At 48.0% G+C, this 18,914-nt stretch overlaps 4 protein-coding genes across 4 annotated transcripts; 2 read left to right on the plus strand and 2 right to left on the minus strand.

Moving 5' to 3' along the window:
- Positions 1-359: 359 nt before the first annotated feature.
- On the minus strand, positions 360-1,472 carry EMWEY_00007700 (hypothetical protein, conserved; the record flags this gene model as incomplete). The annotated part of the gene is made up of 2 exons (XM_013478518.1): positions 360-757; positions 929-1,472. The coding sequence occupies 2 exons, from the start codon at positions 1,470-1,472 to the stop codon at positions 360-362; spliced, it is 942 nt and encodes a 313-aa protein (XP_013333972.1).
- A 3,968-nt stretch (positions 1,473-5,440) lies between these two features.
- On the plus strand, positions 5,441-6,256 carry EMWEY_00007710 (hypothetical protein, conserved; the record flags this gene model as incomplete). Its single annotated transcript, XM_013478519.1, has 2 exons — positions 5,441-5,962; positions 6,065-6,256. 2 exons carry the CDS (start codon positions 5,441-5,443, stop codon positions 6,254-6,256), a joined length of 714 nt encoding a protein of 237 aa, XP_013333973.1.
- An 8,389-nt stretch (positions 6,257-14,645) lies between these two features.
- EMWEY_00007720 (hypothetical protein, conserved) lies at positions 14,646-16,135 on the plus strand (the record flags this gene model as incomplete). Its single annotated transcript, XM_013478520.1, has 4 exons — positions 14,646-15,150; positions 15,250-15,306; positions 15,450-15,541; positions 15,881-16,135. The coding sequence occupies 4 exons, from the start codon at positions 14,646-14,648 to the stop codon at positions 16,133-16,135; spliced, it is 909 nt and encodes a 302-aa protein (XP_013333974.1).
- Positions 16,136-16,799: 664 nt separating this feature from the next.
- Positions 16,800-18,381, minus strand: EMWEY_00007730 (translation initiation factor SUI1 domain-containing protein, putative; the record flags this gene model as incomplete). Its single annotated transcript, XM_013478521.1, has 5 exons — positions 16,800-16,886; positions 17,103-17,206; positions 17,349-17,424; positions 17,732-17,931; positions 18,123-18,381. 5 exons carry the CDS (start codon positions 18,379-18,381, stop codon positions 16,800-16,802), a joined length of 726 nt encoding a protein of 241 aa, XP_013333975.1.
- Positions 18,382-18,914: the final 533 nt, after the last annotated feature.

Here is an 18,914-nt window from a genome sequence, read left to right on the forward strand (position 1 = left end):
TCCTTGCCAAGTGACAATAATAATAATAATAATAATATTAAGGTCTTCTTTTTATAAGACGCTAGATCTATATTATCTTCTTCTTCCTCCCTGTTGGCTATACTTATGCTTCTCTCTCTCCCCTCCATAATACTATTGCATCCCTCTTGTCCTCCCTACCCCTTTCCCTCAAGAAAACAACAGTCAAGATGCAACAGCAACAGGAAGAATATACAATAACAGCAGCAAAAGAGGCAACAATAGCTGCATCATAATGAGTCATAATAATAATACGACAAGTACACACATATATATGTATAATATATATATTATATATTATATATTATATATATACATATATTATAAAAAATATCTATATTTTACTTGTCGCTTTCTGTGTCTGAGCCCGCTGCGGTTGATCGATCATCTTCGCTGTCTGCTGCTGCTTCTCCTTTAATTGGTGCTTTTATAGGAGGAGAAGGAGGTGTATTATCTTCATAGTCTATTTCTTCTACGGTAACGGTAACTTGACGCTCTATACCCTCCTCTCCTGTATTAGGAGAAGTACGAGCAACAGGAGGAACAGTTGTTGTTGCTGTTCCTGCTGCTGCTGCTGCTATTTTCTGTATAGCGTCAATAGGTGGGAAATCTTCTGCTTCTCTTGGTAGACGGAAAGCGTCTTCATCAGCAGCATCATCAGCAGCAGCAGCACTAAAGGCATGCAGTGCGCTATCTGCTGGTCCTGACCCCAGCGGGAGTCGGGATCGTCCGCCGAATCCTTCCCATAGGCATTCTTCACCAACAATATATTTTAAATGTCTTCTTGTTTCTTCATCATTAACTATAATAACTCCCCTATTGCGGAAGGTAACAAGAGAGGTTACAGCTTTCCATATAGAATCGAAGCATGCAGGGGGATTTAATATGAATGCTTTTGACCAACCCTTACCAGTAATGCTATTAAATGCAGCATTAACTTGTCTTATTAAACTATTTATCTTAAACATGTTACTGATAGCCTTTCTCCATCCTAAGCCTTCAAAATCAACTACAAAAACTGGAGGAGGCTCAAGACGGTACTCAGGCACAATACGACGCCAGTAGGCCTCCACTTGCCACCGTAAATACATCAGAAAGGAAAGTTGAGACTTTTCGTCTGCTAGAAGTGTGTCAATATCAAAATGTCCAATTCGCATGATTATTTGACGCCGTCGCGGTTGATTCGGTCCGCATGTACGGCCATAGAAGTATACTGGAGCTATACGCCACCAACGGCTACGCAAACGACGCATGCTCTCAAGATATTGAGGTTTCCAATAGGAATGCCCTGGCTGATAACGCCCGCGAAATCGCGCGTCAGCATCGGGATCCGTGCCGGGTAGCTCCGCCACGGCGGTGCTACCTAGAGAGCCAGCATGGGCAAGCTGAACAAATGCGCAAAGAAAAGAAATGCAAATGGCAAACAAGAAGCCAAACGCAATACCTCGCGTCATCTTCCTCACGAGAAGCAGAAAGCTGAACCACGAAGAAGAGAATTCAAAAAACTCCCATATGATGGGAAGCCGCTCGGATCACCCGAGGCTATGCGTCTGGAAAATGCCAGTATGAAGTGCCAGCCAATCTTATCATCAACTGGACATTCAAGATCGATCTCCTGCTGTCGATACACCCGGAATTATTGAAACCCGCCTCACGATCGCGGGCACAGCCCCCATCCACCGGGGGAAGCCCGGCTGTATCTAAGGAGAAAAACAAGAACTGCGTTTAAATCAAACTGTTCAGACAAAAGAAAACGCATCCATTTTAAAAGATGCAAATCAACAAATAAATGTGACGAAACCAACATACTACCAGCGCTGCCTCCCTCTTTAACAACACCGCTTCCGAAGGAGCTGCGGCCCCACGTCTCACTTGTTGCTGTGTGACAGATGTGCGCCAATCGTAGACTACTATTTTCTAGTCAATAAACCTCCCAAAACATCTTCGTTTACAACCTTTTTCTGTACCCTTTTAAGGAAACTTATTCATTTAGAGAAAGGTAGTAAAAAACACACGAACTGCAACGCGCGAGGCCCGATGTGCTAACTACTCTGTCGCTGCCTCACGTTGCCGCTGCTAGTGCCTGCATAAGGCGTATCTTAGGCTTTTGTTCAATTTTCATCATCCTATCAATATTTTACTTAAATGTTTGGGCTCCTTCTTAATTAATTCGTCATATGAACCCCGCCAATGTGCCCTGTTCAACTTCTTTGTAGGGAAAGTCGTTTCTGTACGTGCGTGTACATACATCTAAGGCAGTTTCTTGGACGCTGAGTCTTGTTACCGACAGCGTGCTACAGTACGCAAGCCATAGAGGCCTCCTTAGACTATATTTCTTCTTAATATTCTTCATTATGTAGTCTGTTTTCTGTCCCGTTAAAGGGATTGCAGTGTCTACGGTAAACCCTATCCTTGTGAGAGGCGTAGTAGATACACACGGCTAATAGCTGAACAACTGACGTACAAAGACATGTTGTACTGTCATTAAGACACATCCTGGCCATATTGGACATCATAAAACCCCAAAATACACAGAAGCAAATGAAAATATCCTGTTTAACCTTACGATTTGGTTTCAGGGTTCAAAGTTTAAGGCTATTGCTGTGCATGAGTCATCATATTGAAAATGTCCAGTGGGGCATCCTTCCGCTGGGCATCCACAGGAATATGATGAAATAATTATATAGGAGTAGGTATAGTTAAGCATGAGCATAGAATCTGTTGTAGATGAGACGGCGGGCAGTTCCTCTCTAGCAGATCTTCCGACCACAACTGAGGTACGAGCGCTGAATCTAGAGCAATCCCCGTCGATCCTCATCATTATTATCAATAAAGTAAAGGTGTTTCTGACGAGGAACTATCTGGAAGGCAGCATTGATGAGTAAATGGCTAAGAGGCATCCGTAGCGAGGAAATAGCCGAGAAGCAATAGTTTACAAGGGGCCGCATAGTTTCACGGGTTCCTTGGCACAGCGACGCCGAGGCGTGGAGATGCTATTATAGATATACACATGGTATTTATTTATTCGTTTATTTACGTTGTAACTGTGCACTCAAGAGAGGTGAGGGAATGTCGTGAGTTGCATTGCAGCTTGTTAAGCTGCTGCTATCTGCAGTGTCACTACATGGGAAACATCTGCATGTTTCCCATATAGTGACACTTCAGATGACTGTTATGCAGCACTAGCAGCCTGCATGCATGCAAGTTGAAATATATCCGATGCCAACGGGGCAAGGCTGTCTCCCTGCGGCCTCTCACCTACGCACCCGCTCCGCATGTGCAAAATAATCCTGTGGCCAGCAGTGTCAGATATGATAAGAGAGTCGTTTACTTGTTAGCAGTTGTACATGCATCCCTGGCATCCCGTGCTCCTGTGGGAAGTATGCATTAGGTCAAGGCAAGTACTTGATGATTGGTTTCCAGCAAAACAGACAAATGCCTTTTCAGTGCAACTGCGAGGGGCAAATGCACTAAACACTTCTGTAAGGATATAATCGTCCATGCGGAAACAAAAAGTTAGTTGATTTGCAAGCGGCACTCGGATATCCAATGTGCAGAGCAACACCGATGCCAACGTAACGGCGAGAGAGCAGCAGCAGCCAGCTGCGGCAGTCGTATTTCCTTACATCTTGAGAAAATGGGGAGATTTCCCGCTATGCATGTTCGGACAACTACAGGATTTGTGAGATTTTTGTATCTTCTGGCGGCTTAACGGGCGTGTCTCACAAATACATGTGAAAGTGGATATCCCATATTAGCTCGAATGCTCTAAACTTATACTTCCATATAGTTTAAAGGCATATCAGCATTTCAGCAACTTTGTCACACAGCAAGGAAACGCAAAGTGGCATCTGGTGCTGTTGCTGTTGCTGCTGCACGAATGGTAGCCACTAAGGTAAGCTCCAATTAGGAGGTAGTCCTGCAGATGCCCAATGCCTAAACTGGCGCTTAAACTTCATACCTTCTGCACTACAACTGAGAGGTGAATAAAGGGCCCTTCACCCTTTCAGAGTACATGAAAGGAAGGGCTCACGTTCCATCGCAGACACAAAAGTATTTCTCTTCCGTGCAGGTAGCTGAGTTTCGGGTTGAATTATATGAAGATTGCAAGTTGCAGGATGCAAGTCATTACGGGAAAACAAACATAGCCCAGAGGGAAACCCTCGCATTTCTTGTGGGGCATTTGTATAACCCGTATGACTCTCTATCTATTTGTATATTGTATATATAAACGCACACATCTGTGTGTATATTCATAGTGGATATGTATTGCGGTATTGATTCTTTTGCACACACTTGCAGGCGTGTGTGAAATTCATAGATGCTCACACGGCTTCCTCTTTATCACTTTCTGGGGGTTCAAATGAGTGAAAATTTTTAAATCATTTAAAGCCGTTTAGCGGCGATACCTGCACTGATTCTCCTTCTTGCGGCGTCACCTTAGAGATGCCTAGTACAACGGTACAAAGCAGCCACAGTATTTCGGATTGTCGCTATCAGCCACGGCAAATGAATAGGAAACGGCACTTTAGAGTAATCATATGTGAGGGAGAGAGACAGAGTTAGATATGAGCGCATATCTGCAGCTGGTATTGCTTATGATGCCACTCATTTGTACTGCCTATTGTACCACTCAGGGAATTTATTCCGCCTCAGTAAAATTAAACAATGAGAAACTGGCTTTACTTTCAGGGGAGGCAATGACGATGAAGTGTCGTTTACTGCCCTGGTTGTAAAAAGTTCGATGCTTGCCCACAATCGGCCTGCGCTGCTGCTGCCTGCGCCGATATACGATGTGTACGTTGATTGACAAGGAAGTTGGGCCTGTTTAATAACTGAAAATAGTAATAACTTTTATAGGTCGTTGATTCGAATTATGAGAAATGCGGGCGTTCTTACCTTAAAGGGGAAAAATTGTGTTAGCTTGATCCCGACTCGCCTCGTCCGCATTCTCAGGCACGAGACAGCCGGCATCTGCTAGGCGAACCGAACACTGCTCTAGGGGGGACTGGCCTATGAGAACAACTCCTTAATCGACAAAAATTAAATTATTTATTTTGTTGCTAAACTCCTTCAAGCACACAGCTCACGGTGCTCCCCAACTACCTCCTTCGTAGATTGGGAACTGCACGCGGCTCCGCAGGCTCAGCTGCGCTGCAAAGTTACAGAATTTTGCGGTCGTGTTTCCTTGGTAAGGCTCTTACTAGATTTCGAAGACAAGGGGAATCTGCAAGGAATGTTGGAATACGATTTCCAGGGCGGTGTTAGCGCTAGACAAGCACAGGTGTTCTGCTCAGCGTGACCGCCGATTCAATGCCTGTAGGCTTGATGCTGGGTCCCTTATAGAAGAGCTCGAAAGGTTTCTACCTGTTTTGAGTGTAATTATTATTTGATCTCAATTTCATGTGACAACCCCGCAACTATGGCCAGATCAGCAAGCGGGGCAGCATGGCTGGCCCCTTGTCGGCAGTTCTTCTCAAACAACCCGAAGAAGTTGGCCTTGCGCGTTCGCCTATTGCTTTTTCTGGACTGTGTGATCTTGGGATTGATAATTGCTGCTCTCACGGGTCCCTGGTACAAGCAAGAATGGAGAGTTGCCAATGGGGAAATCCTGTCGTGGACTGTATACCTCACCAGAGCAAAGTTTGCTGTCGACTGTTCATCAGACTCCCCTGAATTTCTAGACCTTTGTCAAACTCTTTACGGCCGCATGGCTGGAGATCTGCGAGCAGTATCTCGTTCGATTTGCACAGCGGGGAAGAAAGTGCAGGACACAGACCTTCAAGCCCTGCTGGAGGAGACGTGTTCAGATATGCAGCTCATAGAGAAGCTCTCTGTTTCCACGGGTGCCCTGGCGGGAATGTCGGCATTCTTTATGTCTTTTGGCTTGGTGGCGTTTTTACTGCATGCAGGTGGCGGTTTTCGAAACCGCCGAGCGTGGAGAGTAAGTTTCGCATGCCATACACTTGCGTGGGCGACTTTAACTGCATCATGTATTGTATACAGCCTAGCAATAATGAATATTGAAGACTTATTTCACTTTCAGCCTCCGCTGAATGTGGCATTTGACCCTGCACAAGCTGAGCCCTTCGCTCACGAGTTGCTATACGGGTTCATAATTGCCATTGCTGCTTCGGCGTTGACCTTTTTCTACCTTCCCTTTTGGTGGAAGGCGGCTCCTTTCGATCCAGACCCGTATTTTTTAGAACCGGCAGACTTGCGTCAAGGATTTGTGTAATTTAACATCCTTGACTTCGTCCAGCCTTCGTCACACACAATTTTCTTGCAATAGGTTACAACTGCGCAAAACACACTAGAATCCAATGTCCACTGCTGGCAATCAGGAAACAGTGAAACTAAGCGTTTCTGACACTCAAGAAATGTTGCTGTTGTGGCTATTTGCATTCATCCCCTGGGGAAACGGAAATTAGTAAATATACCTTAGCCAAATCAGTGAAAAGCGTTTACTAATTCAACAAGTATGAACATATGTCACGAAGAATACTTTGTCGACTGGCAGCCCTCAAAAGCCACTTCACAGGAACATACCACAACTTACTACCGTTAGAAGCTGGAATCAACGGAAAGCTCTGAGCTGGGGAGAACGTATTCCCTCTCCTGCATTGGATTCAAAGGTCTGCTCTTAACTTAGTATCGTGAAGAGTGGCAGTAGCAAAGTGGTGGAGAGGAACTCAAACTAGTCAAAGCCAGTAAGCAGCACTTCATGTAGCAACATTTTCTGCTTCAAATGCTGCAAGGAAGGCAATCATTTATTCAAATACATCCAAACCACTTCCGACGTACTTGTTACACCTCTGTCAAGTGTAAAACCGTGTTTTGTTTTCAGGTGCATGCAGAAGTTGATGCAGCTCAAATGTCTGACAGTTCCTAGTACTTTCAGATGCTGCGTAACAACAAAACCCCTGTGATTGGCCTCCAGGGAGGTTTATGACTCTGACATGTTCTCAAAATAAAGCAAGAAGTAGTTGGCCTGTACTTTTGCAACGATGGCAATTCATTCACATTATGGCCTTTGAAATCGCAAGCTAGAGCCCCAAGCATTTCTTGGCCATGACTATTTCGTCAATACCTAATGCAGATTTCCTGTATGCTTTAGATGCACTTCGATGGAGAAGGTAGACAAGAAATATGGGTCAGGCACAAGCAATAAACGACCACGATGTTCGCACCGAAAGCCTAAAAAGAGTTCACTGCCTGACATATTCTGAGATATTCAAGGTTCTCCAATAGAAGATGGCTGTAGGCCAATTGTACTAGCAAAGTGTTTCGAATAATTCTGTGCACTGCCCACTGGTCATGCAGCCGGTTCGTAGTTTTCGTCAATTGGGGGTTGGGAAAGCAGAGGGAAACCCTCAGAAAAGGCCTATCCAGAGTTGCGTTTGTCAAATATTCTATTGGATATTGCAGCTAAACCCTGCCATCATCTACGGGACTGGTTGCGTCGGAGCTCAGCGGTCCATTCTGTGTACCAAGACAAGCAGGCAAGTGAATGCCGGAGGCTGTAGACCAACTTTGTTGTTTTATAAGCCTTGTGAGCCCTGCAAAATCAAGAACAATTCGATTGCACCACAAAGTTAGCTGTGTTCTCAGTTGCGATCCCCGAATAAATTGTGCATGCTACATTCGTTATTGGCACCGCATCGCGGCGCGTCACTAGCCACTTGTCTGCAAGAGAACCCTGCCGATCCTCGAAACCAATATACTTTCAGCCGTTCCGTCGCATATTATTTTGCCTTTTACATTTTGTTTTCTTCCCAAATTTGTCAACTGGCCCTGTGACTTATTTGTACAGGCAGCTGGCTGCTCGAGCCCAGTGACGCTGTGGGTTCCTGTGCCTGGGGCACCGTCTTCCGCACCTTGTTGGCACTTCCCACCTAGTTTTTATTGTTTGCATAATACATTTTGCCACTTTGTTTTAGTTTCGCTGCTCTCTCTGTGGTGGAGTTCATGGTTTCAGCTCGGTTATCGGCTGCACTCGGCTTCCGGGGGATCGATGGGAATTGAATGTCCAATCACCCGGTAGGTGTAATCAGTAAAGGCGAGGAATAGTGCTCAAGGCAGGTTGTGGTACACAACTTTCAGGTACAGCAATAATGTTGCTGGTGCTGCTGGCATGGCTTGGGTCCGCACTCTCACGATCGTCGCTGACTACGGTGTGCAGCGCAACTCCTAATCCCCCTCCACCTGGCTTGGTACGCCATCACCGAGCACATGAAAATGTCTTCAAAGATGCCTCCATACCCGTACAGCTCGCCATAGCGCCTGTACGAGTACATCTTGAGACACGAGCAGCGGCCTGGCAGCATGACCATCTTCACCCGCAGTTCCTGTCGCCCAAAGACCAACAAGTCGCCCACATATCTGCTGTTGATACAGCAACACATTCGCGGGGGAAAGGACAGCAAAAGGGTGTTTTAGCATCTCAGAGTCAACACGCTGATGATGCGCCTGTTGCTTCTGGGACCCATCTTCCTCACGATGCTTTGAATGCAAGCGCCAGCAAACAACGCCAGTTCAGCCCCTTTTCCTTTCTGCAAGAGACTCCCTTGCCGAATACCGTTATTGTAATAGTCGTGGGAACTGCTATTCTCCTGTTCCTCATCGTTGCCGCGATTGTCAGCCACTATGTCCTCTCCATGCGTTCCCAAGCTCGGAGATATGGATATCCAATACAGGAGGCGTATCGTAGTCCGTCATCTTCATTGCAGACAGAATTGAAAAGAAGAGCAAAACCTATTTTTGCGTTTCTGCCATCTTACTAGCCCAGCTGTGGTTGACCGCCATCTTTAGGTGTACTCGTTCATCACCTCGTTTCTTGTCCCGTAACCTTTTTACTATATCTATCTGCCACCCTGTGTACACGTATGTACCGATATACATTTGTCATATGGAACTCCAAGAGTGCCTAAACACGCATGTAGTATGTAACTGTAATGCCATGCATTCGTGCTTGCGCGTTTACAACTATGAATTATACGACACACATGGAACTACATATACTGCAGTTGCAATTGCATGAATACATCTCCGAGTGCGTAAAACTGCTGCGTTATGCAGGCCCTCCGGCAGATACGCGCGAACCCGAAGTCCCAGCGTTTAACCAGGATGTGTTCTCTGCTGCTGGTGTTGCAAGTCGGCAGTTTTCTACTCTAAATTCCTTCAACTCGCTGTACAACCTGCCCCCCGGGTGAGAGTGTAAACGGCAAATACAAGCGGGATCACCCTTGCGTGCAACAACTAATCCAATGCACGCAGCCCACGTTGTGTATGTATACCGTATAGTATCTATATGCACGAGAAAAAATATCCTCGAATATCGGATATTTCTTTGCCTAGAGGGCGTAGGGTGACGCCATAATGAAATTGGAATACAGCCCAAACTTAGTGTATTATATTAGACGTCATGGCAGCAACAGCTACATTACTTCTGTCTGTCGAATGCGCAGATTTAATGAGCGTAAGACTCCAAGGGAGATCGAATACGAAAGGCGCGTAATGCACACCCGCCTGGCGCCCCATTCCGATTCGCCTCAAAGAGCACACTCCAGACACCTCGAATCCCCAGCTACACCCCGCGAAGGGAGACATAACCAAAACAGCTGAGCACCAGTGGCTGGGCGCCGTCCATGCGCTGCAGTCTAAACCGGCGGACTACGACTGCATCGCAGTGAAGCTTTAGACTTTCTCGCTGTGCACCCACTACTAAGCCCTAAAGACTAAGCTACACACCAGCAGGCTGGCACCGAGGGTGCACCTAAGATGCCGTGCAAAGAATTAGTAAATGAGAGTTTGGGTGACACGGTGCAGCCAACAAAGTTGGGCCCCTCGAAATTGCTGACTGACGGTCGGTTGAAGCGCAAGTAAACTGCTGCGACAACGTCCGAGTCCGCCAACTTCTTGTGAGCCAACTGGCTCGTGCAACTGGGAAATGAACTGCGAGACAGGGGAAGGAACATCCCCTGGCTCTATTTACGTGGTTTATGTCCATCCGCCTTGCCGTCACTCATTACCTCGACCTTTGTCTCATTTTTCTTCTCTTGCGCTGTAGTCTCCTCGTGCGCTTCTTCTTCCACTGCGCAGACACCCCAAGCGGCACACAATCACAGCTCACTGTTACGCACACACACACTCCAACGCTTCATTCTGATTAGGCGTCACTTGTAAATCAGTAATCACTGCCACACATTCCGTCTAGAACAGCAACCACGTCCACTCAACAAGTGTTGTGTCGTATGTGAACACGAGCCAATGCACCACTGAGGCATCAGACATCTAAGGAGGTCGCCAGGCGTTGCTCCAGGCGCTTGGAGCATCGCGTACGCAACACACTGCGAATGTGAAACGGCTTTCCTATTTTGTCATCAAAGCCCACTATTTTACATGATCAAATATAGAAACGAAAGAGCTCAATACGAAAATACAGTGGATCAAGCGGCATTCAGACATCTAAGGATGTCGCCAGGCGTTGCCCCAGGCGCTTGAGGCATCGCGTACGCAACACACTGCGAATGTGAAACGGCTTTCCTTGTTTGTCATCAACGTGCCTTGCCGTTGCGGACCCAAATGTACACAAGCACTACATACGAAGGACACAACAACGACGGAATGCATCAGACATCTAAGGATGTCGCCAGGCGTTGCCCCAGGCGCTTGAGGCATCGCGTACGCAACACACTGCGAATGTGAAACGGCTTTCCCTTTTTGTCATCATCGTATTTCACCGGTGCGAGGTCGGCACTACACAAAAAGAATATCAAAAGAAACAAAACAGGGAAAGAACCAAAAAGAGACAACAGCGGGGGAAGAGAAGAATTCAGACATCTAAGGAGGTCGCCAGGCGTTGCCCCAGGCGCTTGAGGCATCGCGTACGCAACACACTGCGAATGTGAAACGGCTTTCCTGTGGTGTCATCACCAAGCCTCCTCCCCAATAGACAGCAGGAACAGTTGAAACAGTCACTCAATTCAAACGCAAGGAAACTCCCAGCAAGGGTGGCGGAAGCACAAGGCAGAGAAAACTCGAAAAGGGAAAAACGGACAAAAGGAACCCCATAAAGGCCCTCGAGTGCATTTGGACTATCGGATGAAACTACGCATAGACGCCGCGAACGCAAGGAATGAACTCGGTTGGAATTCCGCGTCCCGGACCGCCGACAGCCGAAAACGACAATCAACAACATATAGAAACTACAGACAGTCTTTACAATCGCAAATACGCAGACCAAACCCAAAAAGTAGGGTAGTAAACAAGAGCAATTTTGAAGAGATACTCCATGGCAGAACACAGGAAGTTCTTCTGCGGGTTCGCTGAACGCACCTTCCACCTCATCTTCGCCCTCGACTTCTTATATCTGCTGGCACCGTGCGCCATTTTCGGGAAATGAGTAAAAAAGACTTTGGAGATAGATATCCCGTCCTTCAAAGCACCGATGCCAGAACCCCACGGAGCCCCGCAGCTGCACAGCTGTGAGGGGGGGAAGCTCTGCAGCGGCCGCTGCAGCCGCTACCCCCCACATAAGCATGCAAATTCATGTGAAAGATAATATCCACTTCGCGAGCTGTCTGTCAATCTAGAAAGGGGAGTTATAAAGTCTTTACCTACTGTCTAAATTAATTTTATGAATTGAATTACTTTTTTGGCCACAAACAATCACATCCTTGCTAATCTATTGTGCCGTCGCGCGCTCCACGTGCCCTCTTTCGTGACGTGAAGCATTGGATTTGGCCCCATAGTTTAGGAGCACAACCCAACTGAATCATTATGAATCTATACCGAACTTGTGCATTTGTTTGTCGTACTCGACCCGTCAACACTTTAGGGCACAGGCACTACGATTAGCACTCTAAGCCTCAGGCGACTGAATTCCTCATAAGTCATAGTATAAAGAATATTTGGCATTTAATAGGGAGTTTGTAGACCACAGTTGTGGTCGAAAGGGCAACTCCTGCCTACAGCCCATAGGACATAGGACTGGCTAAGCCTCGACACTGGCCGCTTTGAGGATGAGGCAGGCGGCACTTCCCCTCATTGAGGGAGGGCGACTCTAAAGAAGCCAGCTTTTTAAAACCTTAATAATAGGAGAATGGTATTTTACGATTTCTACATTAGTATTCATTGCGTTCGGTATCATTTTAGCGGTGTGGGCCTAAGTTGCTCAGGCTAGAGATTTTTTGCCCAGTGTCAGCTGGGTGGCTGGGGTGTTCAATAAAAGCACTGCCCTGTGTACTTTGAGGAGTGCGCTGCACAGCAGAGAGGAAGGGGTACAGGCTGTCCACAGTTAATGATGGACATGTACTCTGCCTTAGTAGGCAACATACACTCAATCAGGAAGCCATCGAGCAAGCATCCCATACAATCCTACAGACTGCAGCGAGGAACGCTACGCTGTTGCACATCTGTTCCTGGGTCCCAGCAAAGGGCCACTTTGAGCCATATTGGGGTCATACTGCTGAAGGCGACAGTTCACCAAACGCACCAAACCCTAGTTCCAGGCGTCTTCGGCGCAGTGGCCCTGGACCTTCCGTTGCACAGGAGCTGTGTTGTAACTCGTAGTCTACCAGGGTGTGGTTTATATCCGAACATCGCACAGACTTCCCAACATCGGGCAGACTACACTACAGTTCTGCATGAATCTGGAGCGTTCCCACTGCATGTGCTCTAGCAAGGCGCGTCGCAACAGTTGAAAGCCCACTAGCTCTCTCGCAGCTCTAGACAGATGAGCCGCTATTCACTTTACTGACCTAAAGCCGCTAGAGGTCACACCTGAGACACATTGTAGTGCCTCGTGTGGAGAAGGTAACGGAGGGGAATTTGTTAGTAGAGAGTATGACAGTTGAGAGACCCGACGTACGTTAGCATTATGAGCGTACAGGGATCCTAAGCGAGGTAGAAACAAGACCTCATGCCATTCCAGCCCCCCTGGGAAGGGGAACGAGACACAGCAAGTATAGAAGATGATACGTTAGAGCAGATCCGTACTGGAAGAGGCTTCAGACGCGGAGAAGGCCCCACAGAAGACAGGGGTGAAGCCTGATGTAGAGTCCACTAGAGATGAAGTCGAAAAGACTCAGCAAGAAGAGCACGAGCTCTGCGAGCGGGATACTGAAGGGGCGGGAAGGTCCGCTAACCCGATTGACGTGGGTGTAAAGACGCCATGGTGGCGAGAGGCTGGTGGGACCGCAGAGTTTGATAGGTGCAGAGCATGGTGCTGTGTGGGCACACACGAGCTGTGCGAGCGGGACACTGAAGGGGCGGGAAGGCCCGCTAACCCGATTGACGTGGGTGTAAAGACGCCATGGTGGCGAGAGGCTGGTGGGACCGCAAAGTTTGATAGGTGCAGAGCATGGTGCTGTGTGGGCACTACCTCATTTCTGAGGGTAGATATGACTGGGAGCCAGTGTGAGGCTTTCTTGGAGAAGGAGGTCTCTAAGAGTTTCATTAATCAGGAGAAAGTTGATCGTTTACAACTAAAGGCCCTCCGACCTTCAGAGGCGTGTATGTTTATGGAGGCCACTGCCGAGCAGATGCGCAATGATCGGGTGGTCATGAGATCGACGACGTGGGGTGAACGATACCGTTTAACGGGATAGTTCTTGAATGGGTTTGCACCGTGTGAAGTTGTGTTAAGCTTTGTTTCTTCGACCGCTCAAGGATTTGAGTGGTATATTCTGTAAGGTCAGTTGCGGACCCATGTGAATTAGGCTTGGGGTAAGGTAACGGTAGCTCTCTCATGTGCAAAACGGAAAAGGGGGGACCACACTAGGGGACTGCGCCAGAAGACCCCAGCAGGGCCGCCGTCTACGTGCCCTAACGAGTACCACACAGTCCTTGTGCCCGTTTCGATTCGTGCCAACGCACTGTCTGGTGCGTTATTAGTATTTCGTGTTGTGAATGGGGTGAGGGTTGCTACAGCACCAGTTCTGCACTAGGATGTCATCCACATAGATAGTAGTTTAGGTTAGGATCACACAGACACTCGCGTATTTGTATGGTCCCACAATATAGGCATGCGTATTAAGTAGTTGCGCACAAAAAAAAGCAGGCACATGGGTTAGGAAAACTAGTCATTAGGTCTACTAATAAAAGCTACTAGAAGGGAGACACTTATACTGAGAGGCGCTTTCAGTTCGGACAAGGGGGAAAGTTGTACTGCACGCGCACTAGAATAGACCGCATGTGGTAACCTTAAATGTCTAGTTTCACGAAATTTCAAACAGAAATATAAATACTTACATATTGGAACTACGTAGATAGAAAAGAGGTCAAATGAGTTAAGAGTGCATGCCCGCCTACACAAGACCCAGGGCTGAGCGTGAGGCTAACCCAGTTGCCTTGGCTCAGACCCTCTCCTGGGGGGAGCCGGTCAGTTCTATTATTCTGGGGTTTTCCTAGATAATATGGACTCGAATATGTTTTAAGAGTGATTATTTCCCTATTCAAGTGGTATTCGCAGAGATTAGCTGAGTATAGCTTGTAAGTGCTGAGTGTGCACCAGGTTGAACCACTTAAGAGTTACACGTAGTAACAGCTGGGCACGCTGTTCACTACACCGGGTATGTGGTGACTAACTCCAAATAGGACGCGTGAACATTTTGACTCAGGCGAAAATGGGTCATTCTCTTCGCATATGGCGTTGGTTTTTCGATGTTTCGAATCCACATGATCCAAAGCTGCGAGGGTGGTTACATCCCGCTTGCGCATTGGCATTTAATTTGAGTTTGGCCCTTCTGGTCGCTGGTTCTGCTTTCTTGGCGGCTCCTCCGACGTTTCACGGAGCATGGATGAAACACCAGCCTCAGGCAGTACTCTACTTTGCAGAAGGCGCCGCTGGCCTTGTAGACAACTTGAAGGGAGTTGGCCTCCAACCCCCCTTTCTGTGGCTATGGCGAACAGTTGGGAATGCTCTGTTGCCGGACAAACTGCTGTTCGACCAAGAGCAGGCCTTCGCACTGTATGAACCGGAAGAAGGGGGATTTAGTCCGCGTGCATTTGGGACTTTTCTTGCGATTTATCTCGCATTGATGCTTGCCAGCCGTTTGTACGAAAAGGGGCCAGTGATGCTCTATGATGCGGCCTGGGCCTGCAACTTAGCCTTGGCTCTAACAGCTGTTGGTAAGAAAACAAGCAGCAAAATGCATGCTGGACGTAGGCTCCCTTCCCACGCATCACCGTGAAAAATTCAACTGAGGAAGGTTTGCTGTGTATGCGCAGCGCTGTGGCTCAACATCCCCTTCATCGTCAGCGCAAGCTCCTGCTGGGTAGCTGTAGGTGAGGGTTCCATCTTCCACAGAGCGGCGACTACGGATGACACCAACTTTTGTACATCATTTTTGTGGCTATTTTCCTTGTGAACTGCTGCTGCCTCGAGATTGGTTCATCAGTGGCGAGACTGGCGTTTGCGTTTCGTGCAGACCAGCTGCTTTGGTACGTGGATTGCATTTCATACATAATACGTGGGCGCTTCTTGGTCGGTGTTGCAAAGTACATTGCAAATAAGGATACGGTGAGTTCCAGTACATTCAAGAGCATGAGGCCCCCTAGCCTTCCGCCCACAGAAACACTCACTATTCTACTGCTGCTACCCGTCTAAACAGTGGCTTACGTGTGTAGACGACGACGTGTCATGCATTATCCTTCCGCTGGACGTGTATGTGCGGCACAGCCTTGGACGAAGAAGCTCTTCTCATCGCATCATCTGTGGTTTATACCGTTCACTACGTACATCAACCTCAAGAACGCTGCCGGGCACAGCCCATGTTGCCTGTCTGTGTCTATGTTCCTGTCGTTTCTGTGCGTCCTCGGCAGCCGCTGCTGCACTCCGTATGCAGTGTGTCACCCACAGCGCCGCCCCTCTAGCAGTGGAAAGGCTAGCGACTTGAAAAGCGGCAGCAGAACCGAGAAGGGCACAATGGATGTGCTGAATGTAAACGTGTCGTGGCGTTGCTGGGCAGATGTGACGCATCATTTGCCTTTCCTTGGCATGTTCGATGACAAGCCCTGGTACATGTTTGTCTTGTGGAATCAGCTCGTGTGGGGCCTCGGGAACTGCATCCTCTTTGGCATGTTTCTAACTGTTTCCAACCTCCTTAGACGCTGACTTTTGAAAATCTAATCACCAGAGGCTATCTACAAGGCAGTCATCGCCTTAGCCATTGTCAGATCGAACACAGTGCCGACTGTACTCACTGCTTAGAGGGTAACCTGCTGTGGGGGAGGCGCTCCAAGAGAAGCAACTGCTGATAACTATTCACATCCACTTGCACTTGCAAAGCAGGTTCAATATACAGAGAGCAGGCAGTGTCGCCCTACTGGCAAGACAAACATGCGGTTTATTCATTGCCTCAACCTTCACCAGTCTTTTAGAAGCGCAAAAGCGCACGCTGCACGCTGCACCGTCATTGTGACCTGCTGTGCTCCGATGGTCCATTGATGCCATCTGTGCATGAATCCTACTGCACAGCTGAAGCAACCTATGGCTTGCAAATTAAGCTGGACATTTTTACACATGGGTGCTGACTGCCACTCCCTAGGTTTCTCATTGCCGTCTGTCCAGATACCATTAGCTGACAGCAAAGAAGAGCCCCACAAGTCTAGATTCCTCTGAAAGCCCTACAAATACCAATTCCCGCCTACATTCGGCAACAGAAGTTCCGGAGTCCACCTCGGTGAATGTGCCTCCGTAAACCCCAAAGCCGAAGTGAATGCAAATACAATGTACACCGAAGTGCGCAGCAGTGGTGTAGCACCGTCAACCCATTCGACTACTTCTCCGCAAGGAAGACAATCTTGTCTTCGGGTATGCCGAAATTCTTCAGAAGGAAAGCGGCAATGGTCTCCTCTACGTCACCCTGAAAAGCGCCGCGGAATACACGCCAGACAAGACAATACGTGCTTAAAGCGGTACAGCCCGTGTGTGTCGGGATACACCTGCTACGCCTGTTGCACTAGGACCCAGTGAGTCCCAACGCCATATCTCTATCATGGCTATCGCGCGTGACTGCACAGTGCTCACGGTGCTGACAGAAACGCAAGAGCACATGCAAGCGTCGACGACATTGACCCACTTGAATTTCAACAAAAGGCTTTAGGCCAGGTTGCCCCTTTTGGAATGAAGACCCACACGCAAAATGTTTACTCGCAAGTTTCGCCGCCTGTTCCGGTTTGACGCCTGCGGCGGCAAAAACAAAAGGATATGAGGGCGTTCCCCATCTACATACACTCAGTTGCATACTCACCTGTCATCAAAGCAACATAATATGCTTCTTGTTTGACACTAAAACTCGTTGCATTCAAGTTGTATATGGACGCACCGAAGTTTTCCAGCCCCCAGACGTTCGTGGCGCATTTGCCTCTCCGCTTTGCTTGTTTCTGCACAGTCACAACTTCCTGAAAAATATTAACAACAACACAGACCACTTTGAGTTTATTAACTGCATCACAAGAGTGAACGCAGGAAAGCAGACACCTGCTCATCCTTATGTGAAGAAAGATGGGCTCGCCTCCTTGAAGCAGTCTGCTGAGCTTCTCCGAGACCCTTAGGATAAGAATGGTGAACAATGCCCCTCCAACAATGGGAGCCGATGCTTATGAATACATTACATTTACATACAAAACCTATCTAGCCATCATCTTCTGCAACATTACTGCCGAATGATAACTTGGCTGTTTCTCCTGCCGGCAATTGACGGCTCACCGGCTTCGCACCATCCTTTTTCCCAGCGCCTCGTTTTGCCTCCGATATTGCGGCCTTCTCTTGTAATTCATTTGACAGTTGCTCCTCGTCGTCCTTTTGCTTTAACGCCGTGGCCTGTTCACTTGGGTCGTCCTTCGCTTCTGCTTGCTTTGAACAGGCGGCACCCGAGAACTCGCAGTACTCAAACGGCATACCGCAGGCTACGTAATATGCCAAAACAGAACAGACACAGGCCGTATCATGCAATGAGCTGTTGCGCTTAAGCGTCAATCTACGCTCTTCCATCGGGCTCTTGCGGCTTCAGTGCGCTCTCATGGATATTGTTGGAGTAGAACAGCAGCTGCTCTTCCCTGCACTTCCGTGCATTTGGTACGCTTCTACCAAAGCTTACTCGGGCAGTATTCAACTTTGCAGGGACCCGTAATTGGTGGTTGTTGGTCTTGGGACGAGCTGTCACACGGGTCTGCATTATGCGTGTCCCCGTCTGTGGGCACCTCAGCGGGGTCATTCACTGTGGGTGCAGTTGCACTTGCTGGCTCCTTTTGTCTAGAGTGCTGCTGCTTCTGTAGTAGCAATTTTCTCCTCGCCCGGCCGGACAACGCAGGCGCCTCACTGCCGCTTCCACTGCTGTCGCTATTGTGAGCGTCCATTGTCCCAATTGTCGGTTACGCAGACAACAGGGCAAAACGCCACGCTAAGAAGACAAAATTGAACTATATGACTGCCCTGGAGCGTTCATGGCAATTATTATACTTTGGGCTTGTTTAAGATGCCCCTCTCTTCGCAGCGGCCGCGGCTGTGCATGCTCGTTAGCTGGGTTCGCGGAAAGCCGATATAAATATGCTAAGTTAAACTTAAGAGACTAATATCATCACTGTTAACTAACTATTTCCCATTAACTATCGGAGGTGATATGCATCTCATTGGAACCCAAAGCCGTTAGAGGCAACTAACCCCCTGAACTCCCCGCCCGCCTGTTGGCCGCCCGCGGTTGTTCAATCGGGGAAGAGCATTCCAGCTTCTTCGTCTTCGGTGCTCACAACGGAAGAGACGGTTTTATTTTTTCCAACAGATTGTGTGTGAAGTATTAAGTAAAGTTTGTTTCGTTCTTTGGACGCTTTGTGTCACGGAGATTGCTCTCCAACTTCAGCAGGCAAGCTGCTGCCCACCAAGCCGGTGCTTC

Source organism: Eimeria maxima, genomic scaffold, assembly GCF_000499605.1.
Source record: "Eimeria maxima Weybridge genomic scaffold, Emw_scaff47, whole genome shotgun sequence".
Taxonomy (NCBI): Eukaryota; Apicomplexa; class Conoidasida; order Eucoccidiorida; family Eimeriidae; genus Eimeria; species Eimeria maxima.